At 43.6% G+C, this 23,803-nt stretch overlaps 1 protein-coding gene across 7 annotated transcripts; it reads left to right on the forward strand.

Annotated features, from left to right (window-relative positions):
- Positions 1-911: 911 nt before the first annotated feature.
- On the forward strand, positions 912-23,708 carry LOC133413811 (glutathione hydrolase 1 proenzyme-like). Of its 7 annotated transcripts, none has more exons than XM_061698638.1 (16): positions 912-1,003; positions 1,233-1,412; positions 9,529-9,676; positions 12,632-12,695; positions 14,137-14,320; positions 14,947-15,077; positions 15,181-15,270; positions 15,631-15,823; positions 15,904-16,070; positions 16,949-17,098; positions 18,489-18,625; positions 19,542-19,729; positions 19,809-19,936; positions 20,946-21,058; positions 21,449-21,562; positions 21,684-23,708. In XM_061698638.1, the coding sequence occupies exons 2-16, from the start codon at positions 1,324-1,326 to the stop codon at positions 21,828-21,830; spliced, it is 2,043 nt and encodes a 680-aa protein (XP_061554622.1). In that variant the 5' UTR covers positions 912-1,003; positions 1,233-1,323; the 3' UTR covers positions 21,831-23,708. The 7 variants fall into 7 exon arrangements, with proteins under 7 accessions (XP_061554622.1, XP_061554627.1, XP_061554623.1 ...); XM_061698639.1 differs by having other exon boundaries at positions 916-990; XM_061698643.1 differs by lacking the exon at positions 9,529-9,676.
- Positions 23,709-23,803: the final 95 nt, after the last annotated feature.

Consider the following 23,803-nt stretch of genomic DNA (forward strand, 5'->3'; position numbering starts at 1 on the left):
CAGCGAACGCCTCTGCCGACCTCTAACTTTCCCTCCTTCCCCCGTGGGCTTCCCTTTGCCAACGTAAACAGCGATAAGATTAAAATTGCTCACGGGTCATCATCCTCTTGGACTCAGCGAGTAAAAATGAGCTCACGGCGAGTTAATCGTCAGGCAGCCCATCTTTTCCGGAACCGCCGATGCCAGATAACGGGATTGGCCGCCAGGTCCGTTCTGTGATTTATTGCCACGTGGCTTATTTAGTGTGTTCCCGTTCGTTGCTCCTCCTCAGCGGGGAGTTCCTTATTTGTATGCCATTTAGATTGCAGTCAATTACAAATGCGATTTGTAAAAACACACGTTGAGGAAAACTCCTCCCAAGATTAAGATTTTCTAAAACTCAATTTCCAGTTTGTGTGTTTATACGGGAAAGTGCAGATTTCCGGGGGCTTGCCCCCTTGTCCGTGACACGTCATTTGGGGGTTTGGCAAATAACAATTAATTACGAGGTCATGTGATTTTTTTTTTTTTACTGGCATGCCAATAATAATAATAATCATTTAAAAAAAAAAAAAAACATACTAAACCAATTACTCCTCCCTTCTTAGCTTTTGGCCAATTAGAAGCTCTAATATGACATTCCTGCTCCTTGCCTTTTTAACCCTCTTACGCTTTTTTTCTCGTGTAGATTCGCACAGGTAAAGACGGGCTGAGCTCTGCGAAATATTTGCAGCTCGGAAGCGAATTGTTCGTGTCTAAAACGCCCAACGTGGATAAATCACTGTCTCCTCCAATGTATAAACGTTCAGCACGACTGCAGCCATGCGAGTGACTATGGTTTCCAAAATTGTGCGTCGTGAACGCAGGAAGGGATTTACATGTTCCGGCCACTCCCAGATGACGGCTTCTGGTTTGTATAGCGTTGAATCGGAGGAACCTGGATGAACTCGTCGGGCTGCTATTTGGTCACCCATAAGAATTTTCACTTTGCCTTTCCGCAAACAGCCACAGGTCTCTGGCTACAGTAGGTTTTTTTTTCTCTCTCTAAAATGAACTTTTGCACTTAAACGTTAAAAATGAACGGTGTCGGATTTTTATTTATTTTTTTAAATGACCCTGATATTTATGGAAAGTTATTTGTAACCAAAATAGAGCCATTGTGTTAAAAAGTATCTCTCCATGCTGCGACATGGCCTCAAGGATGGCCGAGCTGTATTGATCTTTTTTTGTTTGTTTTTTTTCTCCGCACAAAGAGCAAGACTGGAGAGCGTCGCCCGGGAGGTGACGACGGCGGCGGCACCGGCTTCTCCAGTTTGATCCCCTCGGTCCGCCCACGCCAGTCGAATGGAAAACAATCCCGTGCCCCTGAGGGTCCGCAAACCCCCGCGATTGACCTTTTTCACCGTTGAATGGCAAATGGACATGAGCAGCAGGTAAACTGATCTTGCACTTCTCTTTGAGAGCAAGATTTTTGTTTTTGTCCAAAGAAGAGCAAAGATAAACAACCGGAGGCAACGTATAGGTGAACACAACCCAATGTAAACATAATTAAAAAGATGACATTTGAATAGTTACACATATAGACATACATAGGTTGCCGGTTCTGAAAACTGAAAACACTGCAATCTTCATTCGTATGGAACTCCGTTTCAGCATTGGGACCGGAGATGTAACACTATTTGGTAAACTCCTGCTATTTGGGGTAATTGATGCCCCCCCCCCCACCGTAAGGTTTCGAATTGACACCATCATGTGGAATTTTGTGTAATAGAAAGTCGTTTGAAAAACATCTACTTTGAGACCCGTTTTCAATTTTCAAAACACTTGTCATCCAAACAAAACGAAGGCGTGTTTATCGAAAATATGCAAATGAGGCTGACTCTTCTTTCAACTGGAGAAGAGACGCCGACACGTCATCTGAAACGCTGTCTTGAAATATCTTTGGCTGGATTTGTGACAATCAGGGCAAAACATTTCCATTCAGTTGCAAATCGAATACAGACGGCGAACGTTTCCACGTACACACGTATTGTTACGGATTCTCACCCTCTTAGGGCACTGCAGGTCTCGGGCCAGACTCAGTAGCAGCTCGTGTGAGATGGGGTCCACCAGGTTGAGAAAAGCCGCGTTCTTGTACAAAATGTCATTGAGCGATGTTCCCTGGAGTCCCAAATCCTGGGGAGAGAGGAGTGTTAAAAAAAAAAAGTAATAACTCTTGGTATTGCAGCACGTTTCATAATCACGCTCAGGGGCTGATGATGTACAAGTAGTTCTCGACGTATTCAATTTCCCCTGACACTAATCAATAGAGATCCGCGTGATCTGCATGAATCTTACCTCCTTTTAAAAGCCGACATAGTTCCATTGTTGACAGGAGGGAATCGAGAGGCTTGTAGGCCCTTATCTTGTTCGTTTAGCTGATATGTGAGCCGTTGAACTCGTTCTCCACTTCTCAGATGTTCAAGAGTTAACATTTTCAGCATTAACAATAATTTAAAAATAGTCCAATACCCAGAGATGGCAGTAGTACTCGGACTCTGCACTTAAGTAGGAGTACAGATAGATGTGTGAAATAGACTCTGCTAAAAGTAGTAGTGCTGATGATGAATGATGACAGTATTGTAATTCAGAGGGATATCCCGATGCGATCACGTGATCGTGATTTTCAGCTGATCGGTATTGGCTGACAAAGATTGGATACTTATTTTTTTTTCTTCATTTCTAAAGTCAAGAATACAATATTTGTTTAATTCATTTGAACCACTGCTGACTTATAGCCATGTATAAAAAGGTATCATGTTGGGATACTTTTAGTCGAATACCAAAAAGAATTTGAAACAATTTGGATGCACTCTTCTTCTTAATACAATGCCGAGGTATCGCATCGGGTTTTCGGTTTCGGCAGAAAGATCAAGCGACTCGGACTCGGAAAACCGTGTGATCGGGACATCCCAAGTAATTCAATATTTGTACTTCGTTTACAACCCCAATTCCAAGTTGGGACATTGTGTTAAACATAAATAAAAACAGAATACATCCATCCATCCATCCATTTTCTGAGCCGCTTCTCCTCACTTGGGTCGCGGGCGTGCTGGAGCCAATCCCAGCTGTCATCGGGCAGGAGGCGGGGTACGCCCTGAACTGGTTGCCAGCCTATCGCAGGGCACACAGAAACAAACAACCATTCGCACTCACAGTCACGCCTACGGGCAATTTAGAGTCTCCAATTAATGCATGTTTTTGGGATGTGGGAGGAAACCGGAGTGCCCGGAGAAAACCCACGCAGGCACGGGGGAGAACATGCAAACTCCACACAGGCGGGGAATGATTTGCCAATTATGTTCGACTTATATTGAATTGAATACACTGCAAAGACAAGATATTTGATGTTCAAACTGATAAACTTCATTGTTTTTAGCAAATAATCATTAACTTAGAATTTTATGGCTGCAACACGTTACAAAAAAGCTGGGACGGGGTCATGTTTACCCCTGTGTTACATCACCTTTTCTTTTAACAACATTCAATAAACGTTTGGGAACTGAGGACACTAATTGTTGAAGCTTTGGAGGTGGAATTCTTTCTCATTCTTACTTGATGTACAGCTTCAGCTGTTCAACAGTCCAGGAGCTCTCTGTTGTCGTATTTTACGCTTCATAATGTGCCACACATTTTCAATGGGAGACCGGTCTGGACTGCAGGCAGGCCAGTCTAGTACCTGCACTCTTTTACACGTGCAGAATGTGGTTTGGCATTGGCTTGCTGAAATAAGCAGGGGCGTCCATGAAAAAGATGTTGCTTGGATGGCAGCATATGTTTCTCCAAAACCTGTATGTACCTTTCAGAATTAATGGTGCCTTCACAGATGGTGTAAGTTACCCATGCCTTTGGCACTAACACAGCCCCGTACCATCCCAGATGCTGGCTTTTGAACTTAGCGTCCATAACAGTCCGGATGGTTCTTTTCCTCTTTGGCCACGGCGTCCACAATTTCTAAAAACAATTTGAAATGTGGACTCGTCGGACCACAGAACACTTTTCCACTTTGCGTCAGTCCATCTTAGATGAGCTCGGGCACAGATGTGCCGGCGGCGTTTCTGGGTGTTGTTGATAAATGGCTTTTGCTTTGCATAGTAGAGTTTCAAGTTGCACTTACGGATGTAGCGCCAAACTGTATTTACTGGCATTGAGTTTCTGAAGTGTTCCTGAGCCCACGCGGTGATATCCTTTACACATTGATGTCGGTTTTTGATGCAGTGCTCCCTGAGGGATCGAAGGTCACGGGCATTCAATGTTGGTTTTCGGCCTCGCTGCTTACATGCAGTGATTCCTCCAGATTCTCTGAACCTTTTGATGATATTATGGACCGTAGATGATGATGAGCCTGTTCCCCTGTGGGATGTTCCAAACAGGTGTTTGATGAGCATTCCTCAACTTTTCTCAGTCTTTTTTGCCACCTGTTTTTGCTAAAAACAATCGAGTTTATCAGTTTGAACATGAACTATCTTGTCTTTGTTGTGTATTCAATTAAATCTAGGTTGAACATGATTTGCAAATCATTGTATTCTGTTATTTTATTTATATTTAACACAACGTCCCAACTTCATTGGAATTGGGGTTGTACTCAATTGGGGTTGCAAAGCCATGCGGAAGCAGGACGCATCTCGGGGGACCGGAGGTATTTGCGTCAGCTCTTTATATGTAACTACGGCTCAAATATGCTAAAAACTATACAACCCTGGGAGGTTAAACACAGTCTGCGCAAATAGTGTAATAAAGCCCACTGTCGTACAGTCGTGGGAGGGTCGAGGTTATGCAGTGCTCGGCGCGCTCTGACGGACTGAACCCTGAGGAAAACTCCCATCAGCATTTTTTACCCCCTCCGGCTTCTGACTTGATTTATTACGCTGGATCTTGGTGGGAGTCCCCAATGCTGGGCTATTGGCCAGGCCAGCTCGCCCTCCAATATGCATTTTATTGTATTATGATGCCGCTGCAACGCGAGCAGATCTACTTCCAAGGATTAATTTTGGCCGATTCCCAATTGGAAAAATCATTGAATAGTTTCCATATCACATTTTAATGTGATATGAAAAGCGTTGCAAAGCGACGACTTCTTCTGAATCACCGAGCCTCTTCCCGTCCATGCACTTCATTAGAATCCAATTAGATCAGGGGTGTCAAAATCAAATTCACTGTGGGCCAAAATTAAAAAAATTGGAACTAAGTTGTAGGCCAAACTCAATATTGATTGGAAAACTGTCTGTGATTGTGCATGTTTTCCCTTCTCTCCAGATACGTAATGTTAAACTCATCATCATCATATGACAAAAAAAACTGAATCTGGAATAAGCAAACTTTAATATTACATACACATGAGAAATCAATCATGAGACATCAGTGGTATTTGTTTCTTATTTAAGTAGATCAAATCAGTCGATCTGAAATGTAAAATCGGTCTTGAACAGATGATCTGCGTTTTCCATCTTTCGTTTGGCAAAATCTGCCCGAGGATACTGTAATGACTGCAACAAAAAAAGGAGGGGGCGCTTGCTGGTCTTGAATCATGCGCCAACACGCTCGCAAAGCACACTGGGATTTGTAGGATTAGCGTCGCATGCGGTATACTATATATTGGCGGGCCAGCTCCAATTCAGATTGAATAGTCTCGCGGTCCAAATATAATTATATCACAGGCCAGATTAGGCCCACGGGCCCGTGTTTGGCATACGTGAATTGTTGTGACTATTCCAGGCCAGCGTTTACTTTGCATTTGCTTTGCATTAGGGAAAGAATAAACACGCTAAAGTTGTTGAGTGATGCCCCTTTTTGCAATGAACTGCACCATGGATGTTCTTCATTGGGGTTTTTACTTATTTATTTATCACATAATCCAAGGAACGTTGAAGGGTTGCCGCACATTGGACAACTGAGCACCTCCAGAGAATTGAGAACAAAAATGTTGTGTGCGTGCGTGTGTGTTTGAACGTGAGCGAAGGCTTATTTGTCGATGTAAATGTGGCCAGTGATTGACTGGCGACAGTTAAATGTCAGTTTAAAGCTGGAGTGTGGGGCTTCTGCATTACAACAACAAAGCCGTCGCTTTCTTATGCAGCAGTCCCCAATTTTTTTTTCAGTCATGCGCGAAGACATTTTGATCGGTTCACACGGATTTCTGACTTCAAAAGCCGTCATTGGCAGTGAATGAGTTGACAGTTTTGGTGGTATTGTTGTACGGTGCGCTCCGATAATCTCAAAACGGAACACGACACACATAAAGATTCTTTTCCACCACCGATCTCAAAATCTTGCGCGATCACACGTGATCTCCCAAAACCGAAGAAAAAGAAAGGCTTCCGAATATGCGCCGATCTTTGCCGAATGTTCCGAAAGGTTGTCGCTGCCTCGTAAAATGGCGACGTCTCTGAAAAACGACTTGCTTTGGAAAATCTTCTTGCCGTCTGCAGAACCCACTTTTATACAAAAATACGACATTGGGTAAGACATGTTTTCCTTTCGCTGAGTCAAGGCGCATCTTGATTGGCTATATTCCGTTTTACGTCACAATTCTCAGCGTCGTGACTCGGGGGAGACGTCGGCTTTCCCCACGCACATGAAGAGTTTTGGTCGTAAATATTGCGCGCGTTTGTTATCTGAGATTGTCGGCCCCAACCGACAATCTTAGATATCTGCAAGTCCTTCCGCCTCTCGAGAGGGGAAAGCCGCACCGCCGCGGCACAACGACAACACGGGACCTTTTGGCAGTTCCTTTCTTTTTTGAATCGGGAAGTATTATTGAACGCTCAACTCCCTCTTTTGTCACATGAGAGACGGAGAAGTGTGCTTTGGCTCAATGAGACAGGAGATGGGAATACCGCTACACACAAGAGCCTCGAAGGTTTTTAAAAGGAACTAATAATGTCGCTGGTGTGAGTATGGAACCCGGATCTGAAGCCAGAACCTCAGAGCTTCGTTCATGAGCCGCCGTTTCACCATTTTTTAAATGTATTTTTATTTTAAACCAAAATGTGTTTGGATTTTAAACAAACACACACAACACCGCTAGATTAATGCGACCACAGAGTTTGATCTCTTAACAGTTGAATATCATTTCAAACTCATCTTGCAAAATTACCCTTAAAAATAAATGGCCTACAGATGATTTGATTTGAAAAGGTGCACAAACTTCCGTTAACAACCCAGGCTAAACTTAGCTCCTCCTCGACATGCAAAGACCGTAGACAGTCGAGATGTATCACTCCAGCATACTTCTCGTGACACCAACCACTACTTTCCGAATGGCCAGGGCTTTGGCGCCATCTTGTGGCGTTTTTGGGTGTGTTCTATTGTCACACAAGTGTCCAAATAAAGCGGAGAGAGCCCAATATAAAAGTGTCCTTCTCATCTTATGTGACTCACAGCATAAATGCTGCTTAGCACGAGTCACATCCTTTTAAGATTCATGCAAATACCGACTTCCGGAAGTCTGTTCATCCCACACCGACTTGACATTCGGCTTTAAACTTTTCCCGGCAACACAGATGCATTTGTTGCTTGCGTTCACTCGCGCTGTACGGCGGATGTACGCCACATCAGCTACAGATGGGCCAGAAGTTGCTTTCAGGTTGTTGGTTTTGTTGTCGGGTTTTTTTTTCTCTCCTTTCTCGCCGAACACCGGGGGGAAGTTCTCTTGATCACTAGTGCTCCCGTCAGAGCAGCCTGACTGTTCCCCGGCTTTTGATCAGCGCAAAGCTAACCGAGAGGAAGTGGAGAGCTCAAGCTGAGCTCTAAAAACGGCGCTCACTCTCGCCTCTCTCTCGATCGGGTAAATCCCCACTCCCCCGAGCCCCGACCGCTCCCCCGTGGAAAGTGCGGATTAAAAGCGTGGAAAGAGTTGCACAATCATTCATATGGATGTCTGATAAGAGTACGTCAAATTATAGGCGGCCACAAAGATGACGCAAACGAGCCGTTTCAAAAAAATTAAATAAATAAGCCATCATTCAAGTACGAGAAGACGCAGACTGCACGTGGGTAGGCCAGCACCGAGATTCCTCAGAATGTGAGCCAGATTCGAAGTTTGTCACACCACGAGGAAGAGTGTTTTTAACAACCCTCCCAAATTTGAATGGGATTTCAAAAAACATTATTATTTTTCGAAAATGCCCTTACCTTTATTCCAAAACAGGACCTTATTTGAAATTGACAGTGCAACAAAAATGCACAAACGTCAACTTGATTATGATTCAGTGGTGCGAAATTCGGCATGACCTCATTTAGCTTTTTTTTTTTTTCCCGTTTTTTCATTTCTTGAAAAATATGCCAAACCGTGATGTGAACACGAGTCACAATGGCATATTAAGTAATGCAAAACACATTAAGCGTTTTATGTTTTCTATTTTTCAATCTGTTGTATTTTTCAAGGCTTATCGGACTCTGTGTTCTTTCTGCTCTTTGGCTATGAATAAACATGACGTCCTGCAGACAAAACAGATGCTTCATTCAGACGCCACCAAAGCCTCATAAAACTAATACGAGTATGCTGAGTCATACAGAGTAAAGGTACACTCATTTTCCACAACATTAAGCGCAGGTAAGTATCCGCCCTTGCATTTTTGACATTATCAGAAACACATTAATTTGACAATATTTATTACGGTGGTAGTTTTTAGTCATGTAGAGCTGCAGTGCATCACACTGGGGAATTTCTAATATTTTGAATCAGTCCAAATACGACACCGGAGGGGTGTACAACCACAATCATTAGTGTGCACTAATATATATTTGCACTACTGTCCATCTGTACTGCGATTCTGTATCCAGTGGTATGACAGCACTCACAGTCATATATATTCTTTATGCTACGCAAAGAACGACTAATACTAGTGTCGTACTAACGACGACACTAATATGAACACGTAGGCTACTGGTTATATGCTAGTTCATTACAGTTTATGCAACTCTGGTTGGATGCAATCTGTATTCTGTTGCTTTGTACTCGAGACACGTGTACGGTATTGTTAATAAAGTCAGTTGTCTAGGTGTCCAAACTCATTTTTGTCGCACGCGACATCGTAGCTATGGTTTCCCCCCGGAGGGCCGTTATGACTGTGAACGCATCTAAATGTATATATATAATTTTATATACACAACAACTTGATGGATAGCTAGTTTTGCAATCAGAAGCCAGTAAAACATTAACTATTATTCAGTATATTTTAAAAGGGGGATAACAATGTTTGTGATATCTCAGCGTTATCAAAAGTCAAGACAATCTGCAATTCGGGTATTTTTTAGCAAGAAACGCGAAGTGGATGCAGATGGTTCGCTTTTGCGGGCCAGGTGAATCGATGTGGCCGGCCAGATCCGGGCCCGGAACCTCGAGTTGGACACCGACATCGGTGTTTCCGAGCTCTTTTGTTCCGCAAATCTCCTCGCATCGACAATGAACTGACTGTTAAATTCGCGTTGAGCGCGTCCAACTTCGTTGCAGGGAGCAGAACAAAGTACGCCAAACTAACCCCCCGGAGCCAAACTTGCCTTTCTCAGCAATTTGAGCACTTCGGCCGCTTGCTCGGACCTGTGCTCGCGGAGATGTCGCTGGATGTCGCGGATCCAAGCCACCCGCTTGACGTACGGGCTGCGCTCGCTTTTGCGCAGCATCGCCGGCAGCTTGTCGGACTCGAGCATCAAGGAGGTAAACAGCAGATCGCCTCCGCCGCCCCCTCTGTCGCTTTGCACCGACGGCTCGTTCCTCTGCCGCCGCCTCTTGCTCCATCTACTTTCCAAATGTAGACTTCTCTGCCTCGTCAACTTGGAGCCCATCACTCGTGCGAGCACGCGTCGCCGCCGCCGCCGCCGCCGCCGCCGCTGTTGTTGTCGTGACGCGTAAATGACGTGAGGGCAACCGAAACGTGACACTTTTGCAGCCAAATGCGCGCAAACGCATCCATGCTGAGGAAAGTTTGAACGCCGCACAACGTGAGGAAGATGTGAGAGCAGTCTGCGCGTAGATGTCAACAAGCCTCCCTTCTTTTCTTTCCCTTGCATCCCCCCGTGCACGCGCCTTTTGCTCTCAGCCAATCAGAAGCGCGCTCGCTAAACCGCTGCTGGCCTGACCTCCCGCAACGCAACCATCTCCGCAATCATTCAACAGCATTAATCAGTATACGGAAAGTGTTGTTGTTATTTTGACATTTTTAAAATACATTTTCAAAAAGTAGGAAAAAAAAAAAAAAAGTTATGATTTGGTGTTGTGTGTAGAATTTTGAGGGAAAACAGAAGCACTGTTAATACTTTCCGGATGGCCGGCATATGGAAAGTACTACTTCTTTTTTTTTTTTTAAATACATTTTCAAAACTCTAAAATGAGTTAATAAAGAACAAGTCATTGTCCTTATGGGGTGCGTCGGGTGCTGAGCAGTAAACATGACACAGCGCATGCGCATCTCGAAAGTGGTACCGAGTATTTTTTGTTGCTGTGCTTTTACATAAAATGTACTTGTGACAACAACAACAAAAACTCACAATTAGCGCAGTGTATAATGACTTCCGCACACCCTGTATTAACAAATGCCCTATACACTGAAATATTTTGTCAAAATGATTATTATTATTAATTAGACTACATGTATGAACCTGTCGAATCTACCGTGCGGCTGTTGGCACTACGAAAAGAAAAGGTGAACATTTATCACAGCCGGCAGGCCGCAGCTGGGAAAACACCAAAAAAGGAGGCAATGTTTCCACAGCTGGAACCCAGCAGGGAGCGAATAACCATAAAAAAACACTACAGAGCAAATAGTCATAAAAATGCTCATCGGCGTATTGAAATAACATTTGATTCATACGGGCACTTCACCGAGGGGGCGGAAAAAAAGACATTAAAAAAAAAAAAAAAAAAAGACCCAGCCTGTCAGCACTGATTCCTTTGCGCTATGAACTTTTCGACGTCCTAGATGTGAGCGAGTAAATGCAATCGATGTGAGTATATTTGTTTGTGCAAGCGGTTCTCAAACCTTTTTACATTTCCTCGTCCGATCCGGCACAGATCGTCTCTACTTTTGTCGCTTCCCGTACGTTCCCCGACAAATAAACGCAGCGAGGCCTCGCAAGTGCGAAAACAGATGATTACACAATTACAACGGTGGTGCCTTGAGATAAGAGTGACCTGGCTTTTTTCTCTCTCTCTTTTTTTTTTTGCTTTGACTTGCGAGCGAAAACATTTATTAGCGCAGCGTGTTGGCAGCTGAAGCTGTTTATTGCCCCCCCCCCCCCCCCCCAGTTGAAACATAACATTCAATAAAAACACAAAGCTTTGCGTTAGAGAAGTCTGTCGAGCTCAATGCTTACGGACTTGCGCAGAATGACATAGACGGGCTAACAAATAGCAACTGTGTCACGGTGTTATAACGTTTTAAAGCAATGGCTATTTCGACATACAGGCAATGCGGGCATATATATTCTTTATCCTCAGCGAAGAATGACTATGTCTGAACATAGTCATTCTGGTATGTCTGAACTGACGGAGCAGCACAATGTCAATAGAACTGAGGCAAAAAATGTTTTATTTCTGTACGTTATTTAATTATGTCATTACTGTATGTTTTTTAAAAAAAAAAAAAAAACATAATAGAGTTTAGCTTTCTTAAAAGTATCCATGCCAAGTGGCATTTGAAGCCTGTGGTAAATCAAGATAAGTTGTTGTTTTGAATGAACTTCAAGGGCGGTCGGGAGGCGTCGGCCCCTCCTCGAGCCGCCCGCGCTTTCCCCCGATTGGCTGAGCCGGAGGAGAGGGTGGGGTGTCGCGTCCCGGGCGTTTCAACACCTGGTCGGTCCGTCCCCTCGCGTTCCCACTTGGAAATCCGACGCGCCATCCCCGTTGACCTCCACCTCTTGGCCCGGCTCAGTTCTTTGACCCGCTTCTCCTCTCTCCTCCCCTCGCGGTGGTTGGTAGATCTTCGTTCCCGGTGAGAGGCGCTTCGTTTAACACTTTGTTGTGTGTGATTTCCCCCCTTAAAACAAAGAACCCAAAAAAAGGAAGCTACCAAAGGCCAGCGTGTGTCATGCGTCATCTCGTGTAGTGCAGAGTTCATCTTTTGTGGCAGAGAAGTTGAACCGCGTGTGCCGATCAAGCACAAGTGACACAGTTGAATGCGGACGGAATCCTGTCAGCTTCGTAATGATTCATTCCTGCTCAGTGTGTTCTGCTGCTGGTCTGCCTTTCGCCATGCTTGCACACTTTGTGGGGGGCCCGCTTCAACTTGTATCTCTAATGCTGGACTACTAATGATACTACTCCTACTACTAGTAAATATAATAACCACTACTTCCGCAATGAATAATATGACTAGTCGGCCTACTGTTAATATTAATGATACAACTAAATACGACTACAACGCGACCACATTTTTCTACAACTACTAAGACGACTACTACAAAATGCAGTTGAATAGGTTTTTTCTCTCAGGGTCCTAATGAAGAATGAATTTCAGTTCGGCCGCACGACGCAGAGCGGCGTCGTCGTTCTTCCGCTCTGCGTCTCAGAAAGGCGCTTTAACGGGCGGGCCGGCTTAAAGTTTACGACTCCAGCGGTAGTTACACATTGAAAAGCCGCGGCGGGCGAGTCTGACGCATATCGCCTGCTTCGCAGATTGCGGCCGACGCGGCGGCGAGCAGCGAGCTTCTTGTCGCGGACGACCCTGACTCGAGCCAAGGTAAGACCGCCGTCGCGCTCGCCGATTGTCGCCCGTCGGAATGCAAACGATTCGATCTTGAGTCGATTTACAGTATTACCGTAAATGTTGCGGTAACTTACTTGGTTACATGACCAGTTACAGAAGTCAATAAGCTCACTCATCTGATGAACAATCAAATGAACAATATACAGTTCATTTTTCCATGACTCTGTTTCTCCTTGCGCCAATGTTTGCCTCACTTCTTGTTCTTTTGAGATGAATGTTTTTTTTTTTTTTTTTTTATTACTGCACGCATTCTCGATAACGCGTTTGGAACAGAACGACCCGACGCTCGTGCCAACTGATAAGATCCCCTCGGAACCAAAAGCAACAAACGACGACGTTTGTGTCGAATCAAATCTGCTACTATTATTATATGCTACTACTTCGACGACGACTATATACAGTATTAATACAGTGGTGACTTGCGATACCAGTTTTCTCTTGTATCTCAAAACACTCACATCTCAAGTCATCTTTCCCCAATGACATGAATGGAAATGCAATTAATCCCCCCAGAAATTCTGCAAATTTGCACTCCAAAGCATTTTACTGTATCACGTTTGCTCTCTAGCAGTTTACTGGAAAAAAAGTTGCATTGTGTGCTAGCTTAATGCTAACACACAATGCAACACGCCATAGACGGGCTAACCAAACATGCTTCGATGTTGCAGTGTTATAACCCGTTCCGCAAGGGATATTTGAACACAGCGCAGCACATGTAGACAGACAATATAACAATACTCACAGGCATATATTCTTTATCCTCTGTGGAAAACGTCTAATATTACCACTGACGTCTATAAATAAATGATTGTTTTGCCATCGAAAGCCCTTTCTCAGTTTTGTTTTTCTTTGTTTTAAAGCCGCTTTTTCGTCAAAACCGTTAGTTAGGGTGAAAGCAACCCGTGTTCTACTGCTGATGACCGAAGAAAGCAGGGAAGCAAACTTTTCTGGCGAAAGAAGGAGGGCAACTCTTCCCGCTGCTAGGTTCATTGCTAATATTGTCACAGAGCATGAGATTCTGTGGGTCTTGAAAGATGAGTAAAAAAAATAAAGATGCTCTAAAACGCTGGCAAAGCGGGGAACTCTGCTTTGACAACGGCTGGCAGTGAATGAGTTCAAATCGTGTTCATATTTCACGGGGGGGGCTGGAAAAGATGAATGGCATTTCCGTGGAGAAAGACGATTTGAGATACAAGTGTTTCAAGTTATTCATTAAACGTGACGTCGAGGCATCACTGTTAACTCCCAACACAGCACTAGCAGTAAAAGGATCATCGCAAGAATTGGATCTGGCGGGGCAGCGCCTTCCCTGCCCCCCCCTACTGTAAATAGCAAAGCCAAGAACTCAACAAGCTCCGCAGATGTGATTGCGCTCCCGCAAATACGTGCGAATGCTTCATCTTTGTGTTTCCAGATTCCACCGTTTCCGAGGGCATCGAAATGGTGAAGGTGACCATCGTGCTGGCGGTGACGCTGCTGCTGGTGGCGGCGGTGGCCATATTTGTGGGCGTGTACTTCGGGAAGACGCGCACGGGCGACCACGTGTACCTGCGGGCGGCCGTGGCGGCGGACGCCGGGCCGTGCTCCGTGGTCGGCAGGCGAGGACGCGCGCCTCATTATATCATACAGTATACGTACATACAGTACAGTATACAACTTTACCATCCACTATACTGTAGACTCATTCGGAAAGCAAAAGCAGCTCGTCCCGCTCAAGTCTAATCGCAAAGAGTCTCACTGATACGAATTTGTTTTGAAACGTTTTCGGAGTACCAACATTATTATAAAGTGGTGCCTTGATATACGGATTTCATCTGTTCCGTGATCACGTTTGTAACTCAACACGGTCATATCTTAAATCATCTTTCCCCGTTGAAATGAATGCAAAAGCCATGTTCGAGCCTCTCTGGAAAAAAAACAAACATTTTTTTTTGTAATGTGGTTTTTCATCGTGAAAATAGCACTCTATATTATACTTCACTAAGCAGATAGAAATAATATATTGAAGTAGACGTGAAATGAATTGTGAGTCATGATTAATTCATTGCGACTCCTTTTGGTGTGCACGACTTGGCCACCAGGGGGCGGGATCACACAGTCAGGAAAACACAAACGAAGAAGACTTTCACAGCAACTGTGACTCAGGAAGTCACCGTAATATTATGGTATGGTAACAACGCTGCACTTGCGAAACTAACGAGCCGCTTTGCGTGTGTTTCGACAGCGACACGCTGAAGAAAGGAGGCTCGGCCGTGGATGCTTTCATCGCCGCCTTGCTGTGCGTGGGACTGATGAACGCTCACAGTATGGGCATCGGGGGAGGGCTTTTCATCACCATCTACGACGCAACGAGCGGTACGCTGCCGATTCGCCTTGAGTAGCTTGACTTCATAACCCGCTCGCACGTGCTTGCGCGCCCCATCATCGTGATGACGGCGATGGTTCCGACACGTTGCAGGCACAGTGGAAACGATCGACGCCCGCGAGACGGCGCCTCGCAACGCAACCGAGAACATGTTTGGGAACAGCACTGATTTGTCCCAGAAAGGTACTCCAACAACTCTTGAGTTTATGAAACCATTTCAAAAAGGTTCTTTATCTCCGTAACATCGGGTGATACGCCGCTGATTATCACGGCAAAACCCCGATATCGTGCATCGCCTTGTACCGATAGTACGTCTTCCGCGGCTTTCAGTTGAGAAGATAACATTTCGCTCTCGCTAGCAGTGGTAGGCTACATTAAATTCGCTAACAATGTTGACTTTACCGTCGACGTGCAGCTGTGCAACGTACGCCAGTTGTACTTTGCAACAGGCACATCGCAATTCTTCTTCTTCTTTTTTTTGGGGGGGGGGGAATGTGAAATGATCCCCAAACTTTGGACGTCTTTTTCGCACTTGCTTGATAGGAGGTTTATCCATCGCCGTCCCTGGAGAGATTCGAGGTTACGAGCTGGCTCACAAGCGCCACGGAAAACTTCCTTGGAAGGATTTGTTCCAGCCGAGCATTGATCTGGCGGAGGGAGGATTTCCTTTAGGCAGGGCGCTCGCCTCTGCTCTGGCGCGACATAAGGCGACCATCATCAAAGACACAGCCTTGTGGTGAGATGTGACAATTGTCTTGACGCTCATTTTTTAATTGCGATTTTCAAAACAACAACAAAATGTGACTTGTGCCGCAGCGGGGTGTTCTGCAGCGCCGGCGGCGGCGGCGAGGTCTTGAAAGAAAACGATACCATCAGGTTTCCCGAGCTTGCAAACACTTACAGGAGAATAGCAGAAGGGGGCGCTGACGCCTTCTACCGTGGGGAAATTGCAAAGACTCTGGTAGCAGATATTCAGGCTGCAGGTACGATGTTTCCACATGATTTATAATGGACTTCTGTCCTTAAACTGCATAGGTTGGTACTGAGTGTACGGTATAACCTCTGTGCAGGATTTGAGACAACAAAATCAGCCTTTAGCAGTCGTGATTAGCATTAGTGCGCTAGCGATGGCCAGTTTAGGTTCAAAACGAAACAAAAAGGTGACTACCATTCACCTCACTCATACATCGTGTTATATGTCCATTACAAATCAAATACTGTCTTTAAAAAAAAAATCACTTACAAATGTTTTTGTTTTTTTTTTCACGGGCCCAACAGCGCGTCCGTCTGCAGCAAATGTCCGTGCGGTAAATATGGACAGTGAGTATAATTGGTTCCGGACGGAGCAAATATGCTTATTTTTTTTTTTTTTTTTTTTTTTATTGCCTTGTGGCAGACATCTTTGTGTCGACCAATGTTTGCGGTCGACTTAGCCGTTTTTTTGTTTGTTTGTTTTTTCCTTCACTAGCTTTTCGTGACAGAAACGGAATTCACCTCGGACTTGTTTCCAGCCAATGGGGGGGGGGCACATATGGACAAACAAGCTTTCACATTCAAACCAATGAGCAATTTAGTCTTCAATTAACCTAAGATGAGTTTTGGCGAGAGAAGTTGGGTACAACTTGAACTGGTCACCAGCCAATCACAGCATTATAGTTCATGTTAATGCTGGCCTCATTTATTGTATATAATTATATATTATACATTTGAATGTGTCTTTTTTATAAGAAGACGGGAACACTCTAAAGCATTACAGCAAACTGCTCGCCTCTCCGCGCCATCTAATTTGACTGCCGTGACGGATTTGTATCCCCGATTGAGTCCAAGCGCATTGACGCCGTTTGTCTCCTCGCCCGTATAGGCGGAATCATCACAATGGAGGATCTGAAGGATTATGCGCCCGTCTTGGATGAGAAGCCTTTGAGCGTGAACGTGGGGGAGTACACCATGTCGGTTCCCAACGCCCCCGCCAGCGGCCCTGTGCTCTCGCTGCTATTAAACATCTTGAATGGTAAACCTTGAATGCACTGTCCAAAAAAAAAAAAAAAAAAAAAAAAAGCACCTTGTGTTGGGAGAGGATGCGCTTTCGCGTGAGCCGCCTTCGCTTCTCGCTTCCCCAATCGCTGGGTTTCGCACATGCTCACGCGCAAACTTTAATCCGGCCAATTTGGCTCTAATTAGACACAGCGGAGCTTGTGTCGCCGAGCGGGCCAGACTTTAATCCGGCTCTATGTTCCGGGACTCCTCGTGACTCTATCTGAGATCAAAATGAAACCACCTTCATCCTGCTAAACATGCGAGCAACTGTTGTGACAACACCAATGGTTCTTTAATCTGAACCAAAAAAAGCATTTATTTTTTTAAAAAAAATTTTTAAGTATTTATTTATTTATTTATTTCTATTTTTATTTTTTTATTTTTTTTTTGGGGGGGGGGCGACATATGTATTTATTCATTTGAATTGTTTTTGTCATTTATCTAATTCGATAATTTATTACATTGATTTATTCACCAATAATACACAACTAATAGTATTTTGAATTAAATACCTGGTTAATGAATGTAATTCATTTTATTATAAATGATCAAATAAAATCTTATTTTAGCATTAAAATAATCATTTTAAATCAAATAAAAGATATTAGTAGCCTAAACAATGAGTGTTTTATTAATCAATAGGTTAATTAATCAGAATTAAATTAGTGATACATAATTTAATTGAAAATTATCATTAATTATTATTCTATCATTAGAATCAACTATTTTACATAACACACAAATATTTGTAAAATAAAAAAATAAACTTATTACAATTGAATTATCACAATTAAAATATAAAGATGAGAATGTATTGCTCTTTTATTATTAATATAATCTATTTGATATATTTTATATACACTTTTTTTGCCTGTATGCATGCATGTATATGTACTTGTTCATTTTTATTTATTTGATTTATTCTAAATAAAATACTAAAATATAATTTAATCTCTTTTTAAAAATCCAATAGTTGGTTGGTCAATTATAGTGAAATAAATTATAAATAATAAAAATACTACTATATTCATAAAATAATTGTTTAACTACAGTAATTATTACATTTACATTAACAAGTAATAATAATGTTGTGAATGATTGTTTTATATACAAAAAAATTTAAATATTATATTTTTAAAACGATAAATAATTGTAATTAAAATGATTTAAAAAAATATGAGCATGAATTACTGTCAATCTTACACATTTTAGGTTTTTTTTTTTTTTTTGTTTTTTTTTTACCTGGTGATACAAATGTCCTGACCCATCTGTCTATTTAAAAAAAAAAAAAAAAAAAAATCTATTAAATTTTATTCTAGCTATTTAAATGTCTAAGAAAAAAAAAAAATCAAAAATCTCTCCAGGGTATAACTTGACGTCCGAGAGCGTGGCGAGCACCGAGAACAAGATTCTGACGTACCATCGCGTTACGGAAGCCTTTCGCTTCGCCTACGCAAAGAGGACCTTGCTGGGAGACCCCGCCTTCCTTAACATCACAAATGTAAGGACCCTGTCAATCATTCCACGCTCCTCTGATGCCGTGCGTGTTCTTCTCAAGCTTTACCACAAAAGTCAATGAGTTACACTTATTGCATGTTCAAGCACACGCCGTTACTGGTACCGCCCTTATCTTTAGCGGCTGGTGAAATATTCCTTTAAATGACAGCGAGGGAAATTTTCTTCGTTTCCAGAAACTCTCACAAGAAAAAGAAAAAAAAAAAAAAAAAAAAAAAGTTATTTTATTGAACAGACAAAACCTTGTATGAAATCTTAAGAACAAATAATTAGTTAACGAGAACGTTAAATAAGGCTTACTATTAAGGGGCGGGTGTTCAGGAGGGAAAATGCTCAAACTCGGTCCGCTTATCGGTATGTGTGTAGCTAGCTTCACATTTATGTTTGCCGACTTTACTGTTTTTTGAGCGGATCGCGGGGGGGCGGGGGGGAAGGGGGGGGGGGTCACACCCCACACCACAGGATAATCGTCAAGATCCTTGCCGTTGCAGACTATGATCAGAAGCAAGGAAGTATGCTAAAAAAAAATCGTCCCGTTTGTCTGTATGTGGATACCGACCATGTTTTACATTTTTGATCATCGGCCTAACAAAATTACTCTTAACACTACAGGATAATCGCTCGGGGATAATGTTTGGAGACATTCGATAATCGGGGCTTGACTGACTTTGTTTCGAAGGGTAAAAAAACCACACACAAAAAAACGCTCAAATTCGGCCCAATTGTCGGTAGGTGCGTTCCCCGCTCGAGTCTTCTCTCCACAAACTTGGTGTTGACCACACACATCAGGATTTGGTATCTTCAATCTTTGAACGGTTCATTTACGGTACCTCGATGGGACTCCCGTTTCCCTTCTCGATATGATTTGACAACTATTTTTTTACGTCTCTCTCTGTGCGAAGCTCATCGAGAACATCACCTCGCTGTCCTACGCCGACGAGCTCCGAGCAAAGATCACGGACTGGACGACTCATAACATGAGCTACTACGAGCCCGAGTTTTACCTCCCCGACAACCACGGCACCTCGCACCTCTCCGTGGTGGCGGAGGACGGCAGCGCCGTGGCGGCCACCAGCACCATCAACCAATTGTACGACCCCTCGGGTGGAGCGCTCGACCGGCAGCGTCGCCATGTTTTTAATGTTCTGATGGTCGCTGTTGGCCCGCAGTTTGGGCTCCAAAGTCATGTCGGCGTCAACGGGAATCCTCCTCAACAACGAGATGGACGACTTCAGCTCCCCGCTCATCACAAATGGTTTTGGAGTGCCTCCATCGCCCAATAACTTCATCAGGCCAGGTTAGACACGCCCGGGTTTTTCGAGATACGAGGTGTCGTTTGGCCGATTTGTTGTTGTTGTTTTTTTTGCAAACTAACAAAGAAAAATACAAAATGCCATAAAAGGACTTAACCAATAGCGTTGGTGTTATGGTGTTGTGACCCTTTAAACTACAGATATTTGAACACAAATGGTGGAGCAACACATATAGGCGGCTCATACAATACTCACAGACATATATTCTTGACTTTCCGCAAACGACGTGGACTATTTATGCGGCTGACTAAGGAGTTTTGGCCGGCTCCATATATATCCGAATGTCTGTATAATACTACGCCTCAAATGGCCAAGGCGCTCACACCAGAAGGAGCAGCACAATGTCCATTGAATTGGAGCAAAAAGTGTGGCTCTTTATTTCTTTATATTCGAATTAATTATGAAATGACTTTATGTTTTTACAAAGTAAGATATTAGAGCCGACTATTTTTCCTATTAAAAACACATTTCAATAATGTGTGTTGCTTTTTTCCGGAGGCTGGAACAGTTGATGGCATTTCCATTCATTTCAAGTGTTTTGCGTTAGGAGCGCGTATACGGAACAAATTCAACTCGTATCTCAAGGCACCAGTGTATCTTTCACAAGATGGTGGCCAAACACTCCTCTTTCTATTGGATATGGCTTGATGAAGCTCATCCCCTCACTTCAACATAGTTCCTTGGCGCCACGATGCCACCAGATGGTGCCAAAACAATACTTTTATGTTTGACCAAAAACAGCAAACGTCACGTCTATGTTTGGCTTTTTTTTTTTTTTTTTTTTTTTTCCGATTGCCTCACTGAACTGAACAAGAACCAAACCGTCACCCTAAAACCAATATACGCTACACACCCAGCAATGATACATTTATGCCGTTTCCCTGTGCTAACCGACGCCCTGAGGACAACCATAACTACGGCAGATCATTTGACAGCCCTCCCTGGATTATATCCAATAAAACTGAGTCCTCTACTGTTGGATGCTGTTCAAAGGGAAAAGGCCCATGTCCTCCATGTGTCCAACCATCCTCTTCGACAAAAACCGCCAAGTGAAGATGGTGGTGGGCGGCTCCGGCGGCACGAAGATCACTACCGCCATTGCTCAGGTAAGCCTTAAAGGACACACCCATCTATCCGTTTCCTCTACTGACTTTGGGCAAGGGTGCGGAATACACCCAGGACTGCTTGCTGGTCAATCGTACGATTGCGCATATCGACCAAAAAAGCATTCATACTCAGGTTCTCACTTTTGGGTCATTTAGACTCTTTAATTAACCTTCAACGACTTTTGGGGCGAGAAGCAAGATAGCGACTCATAGGAAATCGCGTGCGTCGCCATCGAGCGAAACGATGACGCAGTTCGTTGAGTGGATGACAAACGCCGTGTAAAAAGGCCGCTGACGTTTTATAGCTTGAGGTGTCACAAAAAGCAAACGCAACAAAAAAAACAATAATAATAATAAATGATTCGCTGTTCTACTTAACATCCGTTCCAGGTGATCCTGAAGGCGCTGTTCTTCGACTACGACCTGAAGAAAGCGGTGTCCGACCCGAGGCTCCACAACCAGCTGAGTCCCAACGCCACTGTGGCCGAGCCCGACTTTGACAAAGTAATATTAATATCGGGACAATAACGGGGCTAAAATCTTCAGGCATTATATTTCACCACCACGGGGGAAAACTTAAAAGTTGTTCTTATTTTGTACTCATCATATATGCTCGTCTTTGCAGCTTATCATGGAGGGTCTGGCGAAGAAGAACCACGTGATGGAATTTCTCAAGTCGTCCGGAGCCGTGGTGCAGGCGGTGGTCCGCTACGAGGACGGACTCCACGCTCAGTCGGACCCTCGCAAGTGGGCGTACGCCGCGGGCTATTGAGCTCACCCGCATGACGCCAACGTAATCGGAGATGAAGATTCGAGACACTTGAGACGACTGCCGGTTGTCTTTTTTGCACCAAACGCTCTCCCGATAAGTTTATTTGATTAAGTCTGTCAGGACCAGAAAAATCGAACTTGCTCCTGGTGTGTCCGCTCGATTCGGACGTCGCCTCATTGTCCACGTGACTTTTAAAAGGAGCGACTGAATATTTCAAGCACAGCCTCTCTTTGACCTTTTACCGATCATAAAAGTGAACGATTCCTTGCTATTTATGAAGGCCTTTTGTAAATCATTAGCGCTGTGAAGTCATTGTTGCCCATTAAAATATGTCAAAAATGGTCATAACCACACGAACGATCCTTTTCCCCATTGTCGATCAAGGAAACGTATTATTCCGATCCTCACTGTGCACTTTTGCACTTGGTGGAAGAAAGCAAGCCCTAAATTGGGTGTGTGTAAATGTTTCATGTGAAGATTCACAAAGCCCCCAAACTGAATAAAGATCACCCCCCCCCCCCCCCCCCCCCTCGCCGAGCATCTTAGCAATTAGCCATCACGAAGACAATGGAGTCTGGCTGTTTCATGCCTCCAAGGCCCAATTAAGCACCACCTCAGGTCCACGCACGCATTGCTAATTTGAAGAAAAAAGGTTGCTCTAATATTTTTTCCCATGACTGTATTCGTCTCATGAAATTAGATTCATTTACTGACAACAGTGTCTAATCACTTAGGTCCTGTTTTCTTATTATTTGTAGAATTTTTTTTTTGGTAGATTTCTTTTGTTCAGACAAAAGATTTTTTTTCTCTCCCCGGTAAAGTGATATTCTCTCAAATCTCTTAATTTAAGAGATACATTCTGTCTAATCTCTTAATTTCATAGCATTTATCGGGTCTGCATTCCTTCTACAACCCCAATTCCAATGAAGTCGGGACGTCGTGTTAAACATAAATAAAAACAAACCGATAAACGTGATTGTTTTTAGCAAATCATTATTAGCTTAGAAATTTATGGCTGCAACACGTTCCAAAAAAGATGGGTGAGGGTCACGTTTACCACTGTGTTACGTCACCTTTTCTTTTAACAACATTCAATAAACGTTTGGGAACTGGGGATACTAATTGTTGAAGCTTTGTCGGTGGAATTCTTTCCCATTCTTGCTCGGTGTACAGCTTCCGCCGTTCAACAGTCTGGGGTCTCCGTTGTCGTATTTTACGCTTCATAATGCGCCACACATTTTCAGCGGGAGACAGGTCTGGACTTGCAGGCAGGCCAGTCTGGTACCCGCACTCTTTTACTCCGAAGCCACGCTGTTGTAACACGTGCAGAAAGAACATTTTGTTGATGTTTAACACAACGTCCCAACTCCATTGGAATTGGGGTTGTACAATGTCGATGGTTTGTTGTCTTTTCAGGAAATTAAGGATGCAGACAAGCCCACGGTTTGAACAGTGAATTATTATGCTATAAAGACTAACAATTACTTTTGTTACCGCTTTGGCTCCATCTAAAGAGCCCAGGGGACAGGCTGCTGCCACTGGAAGTTTTTTTTTCATTCCCCCTCTTTCTTCTGTTGTTCTTAACATATGGCTCGCCAGAAGCGGAACTGTTCCGTATTTGTTTACGGGCTTAGCGTGTGGCTAAAATGCAAGGCAGGTGTGCGCCTTGTCCCTTACTATAATTAAGGCATGAATCTATCATTAATGCATGATCACTGCATTGCCTTTAAAAAAATTTAAAAAAAAAGGGGGGCAGGGCAGTTTTGTACCTAATCCCTCTGCCAATCACAAAGGGGGAAAATAACAAATTAAATATACTTCAGCTAAATTATGTGTATCATTATTCAAAACGAACGGTGCCAAAAGAACATTGAAAAAGTGCTGTAATGAATAAAGTCTTCATGTTACACGTCTTGTGTGAAACGTCGGATTTGAGTATTTATTTATGCGACGAGTTTGGTCTCTTACAAAAC

The sequence above is a fragment of the Phycodurus eques genome, chromosome 15 (genome assembly GCF_024500275.1).
Source record: "Phycodurus eques isolate BA_2022a chromosome 15, UOR_Pequ_1.1, whole genome shotgun sequence".
Taxonomy (NCBI): domain Eukaryota; kingdom Metazoa; phylum Chordata; class Actinopteri; order Syngnathiformes; family Syngnathidae; genus Phycodurus; species Phycodurus eques.

Coding starts and splice junctions, on each gene's coding strand:
- LOC133413811 (XM_061698638.1), top strand. CDS start 1,324: ATGGAAAACAATCCCGTGCCCCTGAGGGTCCGCAAACCCCCGCGATTG. Junction 14,321..14,946: donor CCGTGCTCCGTGGTCGGCAG/GCGAGGACGCGC, acceptor GTGTTTCGACAG/CGACACGCTGAAGAAAGGAG. Junction 19,730..19,808: donor ACCAGCACCATCAACCAATT/GTACGACCCCTC, acceptor GTTGGCCCGCAG/TTTGGGCTCCAAAGTCATGT.